Below are 18,160 nucleotides of genomic sequence, written 5' to 3'. Positions count from 1 at the left end.
GTGATAGGGATTTTCTAGAATTAGTGATGACGGTAGGTGAGTTTTTAGAATATGCTAAAATTGCTGAATTGAATATTTAAAGGAAGTTAACAACAAAAAAATGTTTACCAGCTGGAAGGATGAATTCCTTAGACTCTCCCTGAGCTTCCGTTTGTCTCTGTGACTCACCATTTAGGAGGAATGGCTCCTCAGATTTTCTGCAAGAGATGGTGATCCCAGTTTGGCCGAAGGAGCCAGTGGTGATAATCCCCCCATCCTGCTCTAGTAACCCCCCATCCTGCACAAGTGATGTCTTGTGGTTGCAGACTGTTGTGTTTTACTGACAAGAGCAATAATTCATCAAGGGTCTCAAAGGTTTTACTTACCTGGTAAACAGGTTCTCAGGTGTCCTCTTAGGCTTGAGGAAGGATACAACCATGCCCAAGAACTACCTTTGGTTGTTAAGTACAGGATGTTCTAGATCGGAGGTTTTTCAGTGGAGACTGGCCAACTCATTGGCACTCTGGGGCACTTTTTAAAAAACTTCTATACATATTTTTTTGGACTGTGATCCAAAGAAGAGCATTTCCCCAAAGCCCACCCTACACACTGTCACTTTACACACTGTCCTCTTCTTCCTGCACACTGTGTTATGCACATACACGTACACATTTATGCACATAGTAGGAGGAGCTGGCGTGGTCTAGACACTCAGAGAGAAGTGAGCCATGTGCCAGAATGCCCGTATTCAGATTCTTACCAGTTAGTCCAAGATCTTCGGGACTAACCGGACACTGAAGATCCAGAGGCGGTGTTGCTGTGACATGTCCTGAAAGCGTGAATACCAGTGTGTCTCCGCTCTTCGGGAAGCTAACGGGATGCTGCCTGGGGGACTCTGTGGCCATGCTTGGGACCCCCGGGGCACTCTGGGTGCACCTGCGGCCATGGTGGGGTCTGTTGGCTTTTGAGCCTCCCTGCTCACCAACCAGAGATGCCCTTGCCTCTGCTCTTCCTGGGGAAGCTGCTACCCTAATGGCTAACAGAGGCCACTGGGGACTAAGGGGACAGTGAGTCACAGATTTTTTTCACTAGGGGCGCACCCTTCCTGAGCACCGTGGAGAACCACCCGTGGCATTTGATTTCAGCAGCACCCGTGGCTCTATACCCCTACCCTCCCAGTCTTGTGCTGGAGAGTATCTTCACCATCTCAGTCCTTGTCCAACTGAGCCTGGAAGCATGAGTGCGGGGTCCTGATCACTGTCTGGAGCCCAGGTCCCCTCCTTCCCCGGACCCCACGCCTGAGGTCTGTGTACCGTCTTCTCCCACAGTGTCAGGCGTGTTGACAAACCACATGTGTGGCTGGAAGTGCCAATCAATCGGAACATGTAAGTTTTTTTCTGGAACGTTTCATTGTTCCGGTGGTCAGAAGTGAAATGTGAACCCTTGAAAACCCCAAGCCTTATTTCTTTAGGTCCTGAAAAGAATAATCTGTCACACAATTTGTGCTCCTTTGGGGGTGAATTTGTGGGTTACAAAGGCAGGAGGCTGCCTTTTACCAAGATCCTGGCTTCATAGTCTTTAGCCTTTCTATTCAGTGGCAATGAAACACCACTAAATGCAAAATGTGAATTCCTTGATTTTGTTCTACTGTGGTGGTTTTTGTGGTAGCCTCGTGGACTGTGCCTGTCGGTGAATGATGTGGCCAATCCCAAAATGTCCGCTTCATCACCTGCTTTATAAAAGGCACACCGAGCAAACATTTTTTTTTCGTATGTTGCTTTGCCCTCTTTCTCCCTCCCTAAAACAGTGATCGTGTCTGGTGGCTTGTAGACTTGGATTCCCCCACGGGGCGGCAGAGTTTTCTGCCCCATTATGACAGAAGTACACCTGGGGTGTGGGGGGGCGGGGTGTGAGGGGCAGGGCTGGGGGGACCTGGTCCCATTGCCTTCGGTCACGATCTGTCAGAGTGCCATCAAAAGAGGCTCCAAGACCCAGGCACCGATCTCTTGGATATGACATGGCCACACCCACTGTGCCGCCGTCGAACTCTGGAGGTAATAGGATTCTAGACTGTCATCTCGAATGGACCTTAGCACATATTTCTTCCGGGGAGGTAAGAACCACAGATGGGTTCATGTTCGTTCCTAGGCTCCACGGACTCACATTTTGGCCATGCATTATGAGCACGTGTCCCTGGTGAGCCGAATGTAGCATGTGAGAGGGAGCAGAACTCCACCTCCCTCCTCCAGCCTATTCCCGATACGCCCCCAGGGTGCTGTTCTTCCCCCTACTTCTCCAGGAGATTCCCGGAAGAAACAGAACTCCTCAGACATACATGCATCTTAAATGTGTGCCCTTTCTCCAGTTCTGTGAACAGCAAGGGTAACTGAGCACCTGCTCTCATCTGCCCCTAGGGAAAGAGAGCGAGCTTCGAAAATTGGAGCTGTAGTCATATCAGGTTATGGGAAATGTCAAGGGGGTGAAAAATCTCGGCGTAACCCAAGATTCCAAGTCTGAAGCTGTTGACCTAATACCTTCCAGAGATGTTTGAAAGGGTGGCCCCTTCAAGGGGGATGTAAGTAATACTGAATTTAAGCCTTTTCAGTAGGAGGAGCCTGGGCTACTGAGTCTGAGAATGCGAAGAGCCCCAGCATAGGGCAAAGAGCGGTGGGCAGGAGCTGCTGTGCTCCAATGCTGGCCTGCTGGGTGCCTTTTGGCAAGTCTGCTGACCTCTCTGGGCTGTAACTTCCCCACCTGGAAAAAACTAAGGGATGACTGCTGAAGTGTTTAATAGCAAAAATGTGGATATCTGCAGCTTATTTTAAAATGCATAAAAAATAAGCTTGCATAAAGAAAGCTGAGTTTGGTGGATGGACAGAGCTGTGACAAAGCAGGAGCAGTAAAACGTTCATTGTCAGACCTAGATGGAGTGCACACAGGTGTTCACAGCAAACCCTTTTGCCTTTCCTCTGTGTTTGAAAATGGCATAATAAGATACTAGAAAAAGCAAAAACAGGTAACACTTTAGGGCTGAGATGGACATTAGGGATCATTTTATGGATGGTAAAATTGAAACAGAGACGCCAACTAGAGGAGAGACAAGACTGGAACCAAGGCTGACTGCGCCCTGTCTCCCAATCTGCTCTACCACACTGTCCCCCAAGCTCCTTGGGCTCATGGCCAGGCACCAGTGAGGTGATGCCTCTGAAAACCTGTTGTGGAACCATCATTTTATGAGACTTATATGGGTGTTACATGGGGGTAAAAAAAGGTCAAGTGGGATTGGGAGACCATGTCCTAAACAGTTTTCTTTACTGCAGGACTTGTCAGAGCCTTTGATGTCCTGATGTCTATTGAAAAATCTCTGAGAGAAAAATAGAGCATTTTCCAAACAAATTTAATCACAACAGCCACCCCCACCCTTTTTTCTAAGGACTAAGTTCTGAATAACACTCTTGGGAACAGTATCTCTAAAGAATGTAAGATTACTGTTTTTCTCCCCCACTGGGGTTAGGTGAGGAGAGGGCGGGGCATGCCCTTGTTATTGTTCTTTACATCTATAGTGAGCCCACAGATGCACAAATTGGACCTTATGCCCCCATCACATTTCTGAACGTTTAAGGGGTACATGTGCCAAGCAGGAGTGCCAGGGGCTTGGGGTCTGCTGAGCCAAAGGGGAGGTTCGGAGAGTTTTGAACCCAGGCTCTGCCTTTGGCGGTTCCAGCCCAAGGGCCATTTTCTTCTGTTGGTGATCACTGGCTGGCCCAGAACAAAAGAACCCAGTGGGAAGTAATCTCTTAAGGAGCACGGGGGAGCAGATACCCAGCAAATAAGAAGCCCAAGAGGAACCAGACTCCGTTTTAGTTCTTGAATTTGGCCAAGAGAAGGGCCGACCAACTTGCCCCGCTTGTTTCTCAGGGCAGCAAACTGTATTTTTGGAGCTCATGGAGACATACACAGACCTTATTGACGCACACAAAACAGCGTTCCCCAAATGCAGCCAAACCCCTTTATTGGAGCCACCCTCCTAATGCCAAGAGTCACTGGTAGCTTTCCCAGGCGGTGTGCATGGACAGGTTGACCCCGGGTGGGAACTGAGTGCTGGTTTGTGCTGTTACAGTACAGGTGAATGCAAAGATTTGCGGTAGCTGCCTCTTAGCAAATTCTCTTTTCTCCTGCCTGGTCACAGGGGCATCGAGGTGGGGTCGGGGGCAGACTGTTTCTGTGGCTGGGCTGTCTTTTCTTTTCATCTTGAGGGGAAATAGCAGTCCCTAAAGAGAAAGCGCTCACCGGCAGTTCCGCGAAGCAGAACCAGGGGGCCAGCCTGGACTGACTCGCCCTGCCCGGCCACCCCCAACGCCCCCACCTGGCTTTACACTTCCTTCCGCAGCATGACCTTGATGTTGCTGCAGATCTGGCCCAGGGCGGCAAAGAGAGGGTTGCAGAAGGTACGGATGCAGAGGGAGTAGATGTGACTGATGCACTGGATCTCGATCAGGTAGCTCTTAATGCACGGCACCACCGCCCAGATGTGGCAGAAGGAGATGCAGGCGAACAGGAAGCCCCAGAGCAGGGCCAGCGGGACCCCCAGCAGCGTGGACAGCAGGCGGTAGCACCAGTACTTGGAGACCGTGAAGGTGGTGTAGCTCACCTTCCACACGCCATCGAAGCTGTAGGTGCCCACGGGCTCTGCAATCACGTCCTCGAAATCCACCTGCGGGGGCGGGAAGGGCATTCTCAGTCGCAGCATCCACCCACTTCCTACCCTTTTGTGTGCCAGCATCAGAACGCTCTGGAAGGCTGGTTGCACCTGCCGGCGGGGCCCCACCGCTGGGGATGCTGAACCAGCACAGCAGGAGGGACACCTGACACTGCATTTCTGACAAGCTCCCAGGTGATGCTGGTGACACCTGGGAGCAGTGAGGCACAGAACTGCCCCCCAACTTATGGGGGGCTAACAGGCCCTGGGGGGGGGGTTGCATGATTTGCTTAATGCCCCAAGCAAGTTAGAGGCAGGCTTAGAGGCCTGGTTCTAAATTAATGTGATTTTGTGTTCCTGGAGAGTTAGTTGGATGGTCCTCGTCGGGCCTCCTAGGGCTAAGGAGAACTATCTAGCTAGGCTGGTCCCCGAAGGTGGCCAGGTGGAGGGCGGGGCGGGGACTGGAGAAGCATATTGGGCACAGCTAAGACTCCTGGGATGGACAGTGTGTGCCCTCGAGGATGATGCAGGTGCTTCCGGAAGGCCAAGTGCAAGCCCGGTGTGGCCAGAGTGAGGCGGGAGGGGCCCAGCCGGACAGTCACTGTGATGAGCAGTCTCCGAAGGCTTTTGTGCAGGGACTGGCTTGACTTCATCGGAGTTGATTTTTTTTTTTAATTGAGGTATAATTGACATATAACATTATATTAGCTTCAACATAATGATTTAGTATGCATATATTTGGGAAATGATCACCACACTAGGTGTAGTTAACGTCTGTCCCCACAGATCGACACACATTTGTGTGTGTGACGAGAACTTTCAGGATCTTCTCTCTTAGCATCTTTCATAGCTGTTGCCCGGTCTGTGAACTGCAGTCACCGTGCCGGAACTTAGGTCCTCATGAATTATTTATCTTATGAATGGAGGTTTGTTCCTTTTGACCCCCCTTTGCTCACCACCCACCCCCACCTCCGGCAATCACCCATCTGTTCTCTGCTCTCTGATCTGAATTTTGAGCAGCTGGCTGAGCCGGTGGAGGTTGGGAGAGAGAACGCAGGGAGGGATCCAGTGGGGACCCAGGGTAATATTCCGAATGGGACCTGCTGCGGGCTTGTTTGGGGTGATGGTGGTGGGTTAGAGAGGGGTGCACGGGTTGGAAGGCTATTTCAGGGTCTGGCATGTGGTGAAGTGAGGGCCATGCCCTCCTGGCTCGTACAGGTGTCTGGTGCCGAGTCAGGCCGAGCAGGCCCGCAGCAACCTCAGACTTTCCTCTCCCTGCTGCCCACCCCAGCCTGCCTTGCAGCTGGAAGGAGCACCGGTGCTCAGAGAATCCAGTTCACACATTCCGCTAAAATGGTGGCTGAGGCCCCATCGGGGAGGTGGGAAAAAATAATCAGTAAACTTGAAAAAAAAAAAAAAAAGATTACTTTCAGTCGAGTCATTTAACTAATCTTTCTTGAGTTGCTGTTATGCATTAAACACCATCATAGCTGCTTTCTTATATGCAGTGTCGTTAGCATCCCTAAGCCTTAGCTGTCCTGTCTGTGAAATGGGGACATGACCATCTTCCAGGCTCCTGGGCCAGTTGAATAGAAGCTGGTTGAAGGAAGGCTCAGACTCATCAGACCCAGGGTGGAGGGGTCGCCTGTGAGGCCTGGGTGGGCCGGAGCTCAAACATCAGTCTTCCAGGGGATCCTCTCATCTGGGCTCAGGATTACTATTCAAATTACTTTTCATTATAAAATGACAGAGCCACATTGCAGAAAATTCAGGAAATAGTAAAAAAACGAAAGCATCTCCAACTTGTATTTCTCTAGTACTAACAATGTCATTGCTTTGGTACTTTTCTTTCCAGGGTGACTTTTTTGTGGGGAGGGAGTGGACATAATCCTGTTGTACATCCAATGACAAGTCCTGATTTTGGCACATGAGTATATTCTGAGGTCCTGTGCCATGCCTCAGGTCCCCAGATCCTCCTGGAGACAGCAGAGGATGAATTCTCCCCCAGGGGCTGCTATATTCATGGACAGCAAAGTTGACGGACAGACTGGGATTTCAGGCTGCAGGTGATGTGAAAAGCTGACTCAAGGGAGTCAGTGGGACCTTCCAGGACCCCCTGTAAATCTCAGCCTCCAGCTGTCTCTGCTGGGGTTCAGCAGGGGTCATTTGACCTCTTAAAGGGGGGGGGGCTGGATGGAAGGGCAGGGCTGGAGGGAAGAATATAAATATGGTCCTCATCTCAGAAAGATGGTACTTATTCCTGGAGGGCTTCTGGGAGGTGGTGGCAGGCTGGGAATTTGGTGGACTGTGAGGTTTGGAGGCAGAGATGGAAAACTGGTGTGCTGGATATTTGGAAAAGGCGGCCCAAGATGGCTGAGAAGCATTTCGTGGCGTTGGAAAGGGCTGGTATCTTCTCTATTTGGTTTTTATGGGGCAAAAGTTCAGTTGTTATTTCTCGGGGGAGCTTTCAAATCTAAGAAGCTGGGGAGGAGAGGCTTGGGACGACCATTCCAGCCCTGACCTGGGCCCACCCATAATGGTTATTGAGGTTCAGTTAGGTCCCTAGGGCCTGGGTCCTGTCCACTGAGGCGTTCTGACCTCTGCAGCCTGTCCCTCCTCCATCAGGGCTGTGCCCCAGCCTGATACCTCTGAGCACCCAGGCTGGCTTCTGGAGCATGGTGGAGCCCCAGGAGCTTTGCCAGCAGAAGGAGATATTAGGGCAGAGATATGCCTCCCTGTTTTTGTCCCAGCAGGCATTTCCTCCTTCCTTCGTCTTCCCACTCAGTGCGTGTAGCCTCCCTGCCCTTCTTGGGGCTGTTCCTTAGGATGGTGCCTCCCCTACTCACAGGTGACCCAGCCCTGCCTCCTCACCTCACAGGAGGCAGACCACCCGGAGGTGGGAGCGAATCTAGCCCTCCTGATTCTAATCTAAGGTGTCCACACCACCCAGACAGCATCAGACCCCGAGGTGGTTACTGACTCTGCGGTGTCTGAGGTCTGGTCCTCACCCGCTGGAGAGACGTGCCCCAAGGCAGGGCTCCTGGCCCCTTCTTTCCAGCCACCCACCCTGCTCCTTAGTAGCCCAGCCCTCTTTGTTCACTGAGTCCCCTGTATTCTGCCTTTCAATACATGTGATTATTTGCGTCTGGCCTCTGAGAGGCGGCCGGGTGGAAGAGAGCCCGGTCTGAAGTCCCACCGCGGAGGCTGGAGTCCAGCGCGGCTGCGCACTGGCTCCGTAACCGTCAGCAAGCGGGCCGAGCTTTTCTGTGCCTCAGCTTCCAGGATTCATCTCGTAAAGTCTGAAGGAGGATTCAATAAGGTAAGACATCTAAATACTCAGAGCACCGCCTGGCACAGAATACCGGACTCATCACCGTTAGCTGCTGTTGTGGGTTGTTACAGAGTGTTCTCTTCAAGAGGACAGTCGAGCCCCAAAGGTGTTTTGGCGCACCAGTGCACGCGCTGCTCTGATGAGTGATTTTGGCAGGTGTCTTACAGCTCTGAGCTTCACCTGCTCATCTGTAAAATGGGCTTGCTATTTCTTACTACCTTGTTATGAGGAATAGAAATAATTAATCATCCATTTGTCCCCCTGACCATCTATTCACCCACCTATCCATCTCTCATCCAACCATCCAACCATCCGTCCGCCTATCCACCCTTCCACGCATTGATCCACGCGTCCACCCCTCCATCTATAGACATCCATGCATCCATCCATCCCCTCCTTCAAACCCGGAATTATTCAGCAACAGCTCTGCGCTAGGCAGACCACCTCGTGGGCAATGTACCTGGCACGTGCTAGGTGCTTAGTGACAGTGAGTATGTGTTCACTTGTTCTCAAGTTCCTACAAAAATATATCTCAGAAAATCTGTTGACACCCCAGATCCTAAATACAGCCATTCTGCGACTTCCCTGGTTGTGATTGTGTGCGTGTGCCCACATGCCTCTGCCTGTGCGGGTAAGATGGGTGCAGTCCTCTTTTCCCTGATTTTCTGTTTATGGTAATAATCTCACTCCCTGAGACCTCTCTGTTGTGTCTTTTAATGATTATTTCTTTGCAGAAGACATCGGTGCTGACGTTTGAATTATTCCCCGTAATTGCCTTTGGGCACTGTGCATGGGGGCGACTGCTCGTTTTCTGGGAATCAGAAAATGTGCTCTCTGGGGGGGTGGGCTGTGTGGGCGGGCCCAGCTGTTCCCCTCACTCAGGGTGAGCGTTGGGACAGCTTTGGGGAGGTATTTATAAGACCCGGCTCAGGGAGATCTTAGCCAGTCACGCCAGTGTATTAGAAGCACAGAGTGACTTCATTTCCGAATTCGTCTCTAAAGTGGAGGGAAGGCTTTTTCTGGGAGGGTGGTGGTGGGGGTGCTGGACCTATCAGCAGAGCCTCAGGGCTTGGTGTGCAATTGGAGGAAGGGTAGAGGATGAGAAGGGTGAGCGTGGCTGCCCATTGAGTCGGTGTCCCCTTCTCTGGCATATTTATTTTTGGAACAGTGAGAGAGCCAGCTGATTACTTGGAATGAGCCAGCGCAGCCCCCACAGGCTCCAAGAGGGTGGGGAAGGGTGCAGGACAGCAGGGGCGGGCTTTGCCGGAGGTTTCGGGGAAGGCCAGCAGCCATCCCCTGTCAAAATTACCTCCCACGATGCCAGTATGACTCAGTCCTTGGGCATGCTGGGCCCTGGACAATTCAGATAGAGTATCCGTGGGTGGGAAACAGCTCTAGGCAGGGGGATAGACATCTGGGGGCCGGTCTGCACTTGACCACTGAGTTGCTGTGTGATTTGGGTCATGGTGCTTTCCCTCTCTGGGCCTATGGGTTTTTTGTTTGTTTGTTTCTTTGTTTTTAAACTACCCCAAGAGGATTGGGCCAAGATGTCTACTGACTCAGAGTTCGATTTGAAGTCAGAACACCCAAGGGGGAGGCTTAGTTTTACTGGTCTTAGTTTTCTTGCTTAGTACCTTGCTACTTACAGGTTGGTTCAGAGCGGGTGCCCCTCTTCCCGACAAGGTATGGACAGCAGTTGAGAGTAAGCATTTAGAAATTGTCACAGAAATTTGAGCCAGTCATTGTATGTTTGGTAACGCTCCTAATAATAAAAATTGGGGTTTACGTTGTAGATGTTTATTCTTCATTTCGTTTCCCTAGTAATTCACCTCTATTGAATTTTACCAAAGTCTCTGTGTTCAACAAATTGAAATTATAATAATAAAACTGGCCCTTCACCCAGATAATTTGAGAAATGCTGGTCGATGTAGTAGGAAGCTGACATGACGTGATAGCTCTGAAACAGCTGAAAAATGGCAAACCTTCGCTTCTTGTTTTATGATTGGTAATCACGATAATAGAATTCTATATAATCTGGGGGAACCAAAGCAATGCTCTCTACTCAGCAGGGAGCCTGCTTCCCCTTCTCTCTCTGCCTGCCTCTCTGCCTACTTGTGATCTTTCTCTCTCTCTCTGTCAAATAAATAAATAAAAATCTTAAAAAAAAAAAAAAAAAGAAAAGAAAAGCTAGATGACTTAGGAACTAGGAGTCCCCATAACACTAGATTCTAAGTACCTCAGTGTGAGTTAGTCCAGTGTAGCCCTTCCAAGAGGTACCTGACAGGGGACCAGACATGTCCAAAAGGAGGAAACCACCAACATGGCATGAAAGGCAGGTTGGATGACCTTCCATACCCGGTCTCAGCCTGCCCCTTCTTCTTTCTCCCACAAATTCTCTTTTGGATGCCCTTAGTCTTATCATTCTTTGGCAGGCAGAGTAGCAGAGAGGTTTCCTCTGTGAGCCAACTCTGCCTTGCCAATGGTCCATAGCTTCCTGGAAGAGTGCTGGGCTCCCCTGGTAATGTCTGTCATGGACATAGGTCGGTGCAGGTGGGGGGGGGGGGTGGCAATACCCGTCTCTCAAGCTTGCCAATACCACTCAACGTCTTTCTCAATATTATGGCTTTTGCTTATTTCGTTCCCTCTTCTTCAAAAGCCTTATTCACATTTTAATTTTCTCCCCATTTTTTTATGCACCTGGGCTCCTGTCTCCCCATGGATCTGGCTCCTGGTTTTCCCAGACTAGAGTAAGGTCTTCCTCCCTTAAACCCCAGGACACTGCACCAGGTTGTCATTTATGGTGTTTAGCACCTTTCCCCAGATATTCTCATTATCTGAGTCTCATCCTCTCTGTTGGGTGGGACTCCCCCCTCCAGAGGAAGGACAGGTCAGTGTCATCTTTCCGCAATGGGGTATCCAGGTGGGTCCAAACCGGGGGCAGAGTCTGCCGAACTGGTGACTACCGGGTCCTTTGGCTGTTTCTTCGCCTGAGCTGATCGGCAAAGGGTGCGGTTTGCGGTTTGTGTGTTTTTCTGAGGGAGGAGGGTGTTTAGTGGCAAATGTAGGTTGGAGGTGGGACGGAAACCTGTAGGATGAGCGGGAGTCATGTCTGGGCTCCTGCTCTGTTTGACCTTGAGTGGCTACAGGGAGGAAGGTTAGAGCCTGAAGGTGAGGGGCCTGCGTGACACTTCGGGCTTGTGCACTCCTGCTCTAGGATCTGGGTGCCAAGGTGTGGGTTAGGGAGACAGTCCTGAGCCCTCTCAGAAAGAACTCAGAGGCCTTTGAGCTGAGGCTGTGGTCCTGCAGGAATGCCAGGGAAGAGGGCTGGGAGGTTTCCCAGGTGGGTCTGAAGGGAAGGCTGGAGAGCCCTGGGGACTGCTGCTGCAGCTTGGCGTCCCTCAGAGCCCGGCACGGGGCCTCGTGTGCAGTGGGCCTGTTATGCTCCTCACCATCTCCTCTGAGACAGCGCAGAACCTGGCACATAGTAGGCACTCAGAAACGATTCGTGGAATCCATACTCTGGGAGTGGTAGTGGTGGTCTGGGGCGGGGGCGGGGGCGGGGGGGGGGGGATGGGCTGTGCTCAGTTCTAATCTCCAGGAGCCTCCCTGTTGCGGGAGACCCAGCCCTGAACCTCGGGGACCGCAGTTCAAGTCTGGTGGGCTGCACAGGGCTCTTGCTCTGCCTTTGGCACTCATTTTCCAGCCCTGGTTCAAGGGCCATACCAGGCCTTCTTTGGGGAAGTTTAGGGAAGTTTTGACTAGAAAGTCAAAAGGGAGCACCTCTGGTCTTCTGGAGGGCAAATCCACAGACAACATGGGTCTCTCTCCTGCTCTGCGTCCTTGGCTTTTCTGTGTGAAACCTCAGCAGAGGCTGGCCGAGGGGACGGGTCTCCCTCTTTGCCACCCAGCATCTGTTGACGCCAGGACTCAGGCCAGAGAGGGAAAGGGATTTCCCTGGAGTCACACAGTGAGCCTGTGTCAGGGCTGGGAGCAGAACCTGGGTCTCTGTAGCTCGGTCTTATTCCAGCCTCTTCCTGTGTCTTGCATTCTAGCCCACAGAGCTAGGGCTGGTGAAACCACCCTAACAGGTCCCTCCTGAGCCTTCTTCTTGGCCTCTGCCTTGTTCTTTCTGTCTCTCTCACCCCTCGCTTCCTTCTCCCGCTGCCTCCCTCCGTCTTGTCTTTGCCCCAGCTGACTAAAAAAGCCGTGGTGTCCCAGGGTCCCGTTCACAAGCGGCCTGCCCAGCCAGCTCTCCTGTCTCTTTCTTCCTTTTCTATATCCTTTCACAAAACCATACACAAACCCCAAGTCTACTTCGACCTGTTTGTGCTGTTTATCTGACTCCATTCTATGATCCCCATTCTGAATTTCAAAACTTTTTCATTTCTCAGTTACTAAAAATAAAAGAAAGTCAAATAACCCCCAAACCAGGGAACATCCGGTAAATACACCAAACAATCATCTCTTCTCGACAAGATTATCTGCAAGGCTTTTGCTTAGCCATTGAGGGATGTTTCTGGGGTTCAGGAGAGACAGTTCTCAGCCCCCCGGGAGGCTGCCTAAGCTACTGCACCTGTGGGGCAGCTCCCAGCCCTCCCTCGGATTAGAGGGCCTCCCTCGGCCTGGGGCCGGCTCCCTCCGGGTCTGGTGGGGCCCAAGAGCCTCTCTACACTGGTTACCTGTTGTGGGTCTCTTTAGAAGCCACTTTCTCCCTTGGGGTCCTCTTCTCCACCCCCAGCAGTCGGCCAGGGACCTCCCAAGGGGCACCTGGCTGTAAGAGCTGGCCCGTGGCTGCGTGGCCCCGTCCTGCACACTCCTCCAAGCTCTAGCTCCACTCACACGGGCCACACCCTTGCTGTGTGCCAGCGACTGCATTAGGCACTTTCCAATCCCTTATTTCTTTTATTTCTCACATTATACTTTTGTTTTCGCAGCGCTGCTGAGAGTCCTGTACCTGGTGGAGGTAAATGAGGGTATGTTCCTTGTACAGAGGGAAACTCAGGTCCTGAAAAACTGGGTGGCTTGCCCAGGGTCATCACTTTGATGCGGAAGAGAGTAAATTTGAAACCAGGCCTTTGAAAGCCAAGTTCAGGACTCTTTCCTCCAGACCATGCTGCACAAACCACTGATGAATGCTATTTTACATTTATCTAGTCATTTCCTCCTTGTGGCACTTCTCACACTGGGCCGTAAGTGCCTTATTGCCCCACAAATGATACAAATAAATACAATAATAACATAGTATGAGCTGTGAAATGCCCTGAGGGAAGTTGGGTCATGGAGGAGGGTGTGCCTGACTGCCTGGAGCAGCTGAGGAAGGCTTCCCGGAGGAGGTGACCTTTGAGTTGGGTCTTGAAATCCAAGCAGGGCATTTACTGCAAGGGAGGAGAGGGAGACGGGGCTCCTGGTATAGACACAAGAGTACGTTCGGATAGCTGTGCCTGGCTATTGGCGTTGGAGCTGGAAGGTGGAAGAAGAAGGTTGGGTCCAGATTGTGTTGGGGCTTGAAAGCCATGGCGAGGAGTTAGAGTTTATGGGACCCGGGAGGTATCCCACCGAGCTGTGGGATACAAGGGCTGTGCTTCCGAGCAAGCGCGGAGCCACACTGTCTCTAATCCAGTGGCCACGAGCTTTGAGCACTTGACCTGTGAGTAGGGCAACAGAAGAATTCTCAATCTTGTTTAATTTTAATTCAAATGTAAAAAGCGATACTTCGTTCTGAGATGGGAAAATTTTTAAAAATATTGGGAACAATTTGGGCCTGTGACTTGATTTCAACTGTACATTTATGAGATCTTAAGACCGAACAAGGATTTCTGATCCACATGGAGGCTGAAGGGATGGACAGCCTACATGTAAGCCACATGCTGGATCTCAGAGATGGAAACAGACTCTACTAGTGCTTGATAATTGTTTTAGATCAGTTACAGGCTGAAGTGACTCTGTTTTGGAAATATTGGGTTAAACCACAAATATTATAAAAATTAATTTTACCTGTTTGTTTTTCCTCTTTGAAATTGTGGCTGCTAGAAAATGTGAAATGACTTTGGGGGATTGTATATTGGGTCGCATTGTATTTCTACTGGTCAGGGCTGATCTGTGCTTCTGATGCGTTTAGTAGGACCCAGGGGGCCCCAGGCACCTGCCCTCTTAACAGCCCTTCTAGAGACTCCCATGCTGGGGGTGGGGCACCCTGCTTCCAGGAATTCTGCTGAAAGATCCCTGTGGCTACCAGCTGCTGGGAGGAGGTCGGAGTGAGGGGTGTAGGCCTAGAGGCAGCCAGGCTGCTAGTGGCATCCAGATGCGGAAAGAGGCTGACTCAGGCAGTGGTGGGGGGGGGGAGACGCCCTAAAAGCTAGGTAACTGTCTGCTGAGAGCGTCGTTTCAGGAGCCCTCCCAGAGGCCTCTGCCCTGGTCTGACTGCAGGACCTGGGGTCAGGTGGGGAGCTGGCATGAGTGCCGGGCATGGCCCCCCACACCATGGGCAGTAGAACACGGGGCAGTGCTCTGGGGGAATTAAGGCCGACTGGAAGCCACCCTCTGGGGATTAACCCCTCACCCACTGCGGAGACCGCAGAAATAACCCCTGGCGCAGAAAAGAGCCCAAGTTGGCCACTCGTTTGTCTTCATCCTGGGATGAGGGCCAGGAGCTAATGGGAAGAGCTTCGGAGTAGTATGGAGGCACTTGCCTCTGACTCGCCTCTCCGCTCCAGGCAGCACCTGCGTCATGTATGTGCGGCTGAGGTTTTGCTCTTGTTTACGCTAAACTTTCTTTGGGGGTGTACATGCTGGCTTTTGAGGGACAATTTGGAGAAGAGGGAGGAACAGGGTTTTCATTGGGGAAGCCGGTCCTGGTTGTGCGTGGAGCAGAGCCCTCCCCGATCCCGTGCCCAGACACTCTGCAGATCCGACACCCTCCGGGCAGTGGTGCCCAGGCAGGCCCGCCGAGCCTACCTTCACGATGTCCTCATTAATGTTCTTAGGGTCTCGGTTCACCAGGTCGATCTCCTTACAGTGGATGTCCTTGACAATCTGGGCTTCCAGGTCTGTGTGCTCTTCGGCCATCATCTTGGAGCTGGGGGACTGCAAGGGGAGATCCGAGCCGTGTGGCCAGTGGGGCTGAAAAGACCTGGGGAAGGGACACAGTTCAGTGTCCCCAGACTTGTGTCCCTGCAGGCTAACCAGGCCCCACCCAGCATGCCAGCTGACAGCTGTCCCACATAACTTCAGCCTCCCTCTCGCTAAAGCCTCTGTGGCAGGCCTCCAAGCTAAAATTAAGACTGGAGCTCTGCTGAAAGGCCCAGCACTCCTTACAGGGGCTGCTGAGGGCGCCGGGCCTCACCCGAGAGAGAGCAGAGGCTTTGGCATCTGTGGGTCACAGGATGGCTGGGCTGTTGGTGCAGGTCCCGGAATTCGCCCGCTCTGGGCGGGGCGGAGGGGTTGGTCCCCAGCTCTGTCCCTTGAGGGCTGGGAGCTTCTGCACGCCTCGCCTCTCTGGCCCACCATGTTCCCACCTGGAGAATGGGGCCTCGCTAATAAGAGTCAGGGGCTCTGCCTGCCTTCCCGGAGAGGAGAAGATGAGTTCGCGTGTGGGAAGGGGCTTGAGGAATTGAAATGCTGTCTGGTAGAGATTCTCACTGGAGTGGTTAGTACCTGGCCCTGCCGTTTGGGGGCCGGGAGCAGGGCTGAGTCTTTGCCACTTCCATGGTTTCCCTGGGAGGGGAGTTGATGGACTGTGGGAGAAGACAGAGAAGCAGACCATTGATGGGGCTGCCCACCCCGGCCCCGCCTTCTTGATGCCACGTGGAGGGCACATGAAATCCTCGTTTATGCTGCCCTTTGCTCTGCCTCAAGTGACAGTTTATGGGGTGCCCAGGGGACCCAGACACTGCATGGGTGTCAGTGGGATGTTCCTCTCCAAGGTGTCTGCTCGGTTTCCCTGGGTCCTCGGGCATCACGCAAGGTCTCCGAGCAAGACTCTGGATCCCTAGGTGCCAGGGTCTCTGCACCCATTCACCCAGCCTCCCACTCATTCATTCAAGATTTGCTAACAGCAGGTGACAAACAGACCAATCAGGCCCTGCTCCTGCCCAGAGGAGCTCCTAATCTGTGGGGACAGACCCATTAAAAAATAAGTAATTATGATAGGGTGTGGCAAGTGTTACAGCTCAGAGATATTTTACAAAGAACTTGCCTTAAGAGGTCCACAGGAAGAAATAGCTTACTCCAAGGCCATCAGGGAAGGCTTCCTGGGGAGGTGTCTTTAGAGTTAGGTGTTGAAGGGCAAGCGGGAGGTCACTACCTAGGTAGAAAGACCATAGGTGTCAGGGGACTGGTGTGAACCAGGATGCTGTGAAGTGTGCAGTGTCCAGGGCAGGTTGTCTGATGTGAGTGAGGCAGGACATAAGGCTCAGCTTGGGCCTGGGTGGGAAGGATCCCAAATATCATATTAAAGAGTATGTTTGTTTTTTTTTTAAGATTTTATTTATTCAAGAAAGAGCACGAGCTGTGGTGGGTGGAGGAGGTACACAGGGAGAGAGGGAGAAGGGGCACAGGGAGAGAGCGAGGAGAAGGACAGGAAGAGGGGGGTAGAGGGGCACAGGAAAAGGGGCTTGATCCCAGGACCCTGAGACCATGACCTGAGCAGAAGGCAGATGCTTAACCATCTGCTTAACTGACTAAGCCCCCCAGGTACCCCCTAAAGAGTATGGATTTTACAGAGGTGTTGGGAAGCCATTGGAGACTTCAGCGCAGCAGAGGATCTATCGGGAAGATCACTGGTGGTTAGAGCGTGGGTGAATTTGAGGCAGGAAGACAGTAAAAAAAGCTCAAGGCAAAAAGCTGGGCTCTGTTAGTTATTTTGTTTGGCTACTATCTAATAAAATGCAAAATACTTGTGGCTGGTACAAGGTAGGGGCTTTCCCCCTTGTCTCACATAATACAAATAGATAGTTCAGAACTACCGTGGGAGCTTCATTATGCCATCAGTTTCCCAGACCGCCATCTTTCTGTTCTGCTATTCTTATAGCCACCTCATAGGCACAAGGGGGCTGCCACTCTTCCAGCCATCAGATGAAAGAGGAAAGGGGCAAGGGTGCACCAGGAAAAGGTATCTGCCACCTAAGTCAGCTCCATCAGAAAGCTTTCCCCGGAGTCCCTCTTGATGAGTTTTGTTTGTCATTGGCCATCCCTCTTGGCCAACGAAGCTAGGAAATGCAGATTTGTCACAGAGCACATTGGTAGCCCCACAGTGTCACGGGATAAATGGTAGGCAACTAGCAAACTCCATTCCTAACTCTCTTAGGACTTACCTGTTGGTTCTTTCCTTCACCCCCTGCCTGGGTCCCCAGGTCTTGGGACTCTTGACCTTCTCCTATGAAGAGTCGAGATGAAGAAAGCGTTGTTGTCTGTGTTCACATGGGATATGGCAGGGGTCTGAGTCTGAGCTTGAGTTTTGTCCACTGTGGGACCGGATGTGTCTGGTAAAGAGCTGGGGCAGTTGGGGCAGTCATAATTCACAAAGGATGGAGGAGGAGCTGCCTGGAGGAGGCTCATGGTACAGGAGAAGTCATGGTAACAGATAGTGATGACTGTGGACGATTGTGTTTTTTCAAAGATGGCCACATCTATGCTCTTATAGGAGGACTGACTCTCTTCCACTCGGTGGGGTCTGTGCTCTTCCCTTTTCATCTGGGCAGGGGCTTAGACAATTCTGACCTAGAGAACACAGCAGAACTGCTGCTGTGGGACTTTTGGGCCAGGCCATAGGAAGGATACAGCTTGCCTGCTCTCCACTCTCGGGACTCCTGCCTGGGAAATCAGCTGGGGGCCGAGGAAGCCCACAGGAGTCCATGTGGAGAGACTACATGCGAAGGGTCTAAGGCCCCCGGCTAGCAGCGGACGCTGGTTGTCTGACGGCAGTGGACGAGGCCAGTCCCTGGGCTTCAAGTCACCCCTAAACCTCCATAGCTTCCCCCAGATGTCGTGGGGCAGACACGCTGCTCTGCATCCTATCTCACTATTGAAACCACAGAGACCTCAAACATACCTTTTTGATGGCCCTGGACCTGAGGGTAGCTAGGTTACAGTCCCAGCGAGTGTGAACAGCAGGAACAACTGGTTTTGTTTGTCAAGGTTCCCTACACGCTGGT

General features: G+C 51.9%; 1 protein-coding gene across 1 annotated transcript; it reads right to left on the bottom strand.

The window, feature by feature from the left end:
• Positions 1-4,351: 4,351 nt before the first annotated feature.
• Positions 4,352-15,083, bottom strand: CAV3 (caveolin 3). Its single transcript, XM_045992110.1, has 2 exons — positions 14,964-15,083; positions 4,352-4,693 (listed from the first exon to the last, which is right to left on the bottom strand). The coding sequence occupies exons 1-2, from the start codon at positions 15,075-15,077 to the stop codon at positions 4,352-4,354; spliced, it is 456 nt and encodes a 151-aa protein (XP_045848066.1). The 5' UTR covers positions 15,078-15,083.
• Positions 15,084-18,160: the final 3,077 nt, after the last annotated feature.

The sequence above is a fragment of the Meles meles genome, chromosome 20 (assembly GCF_922984935.1).
Source record: "Meles meles chromosome 20, mMelMel3.1 paternal haplotype, whole genome shotgun sequence".
NCBI classification, from domain to species: Eukaryota; Metazoa; Chordata; class Mammalia; order Carnivora; family Mustelidae; genus Meles; species Meles meles.
This window is presented reverse-complemented; position numbering and strand designations above follow the sequence as displayed.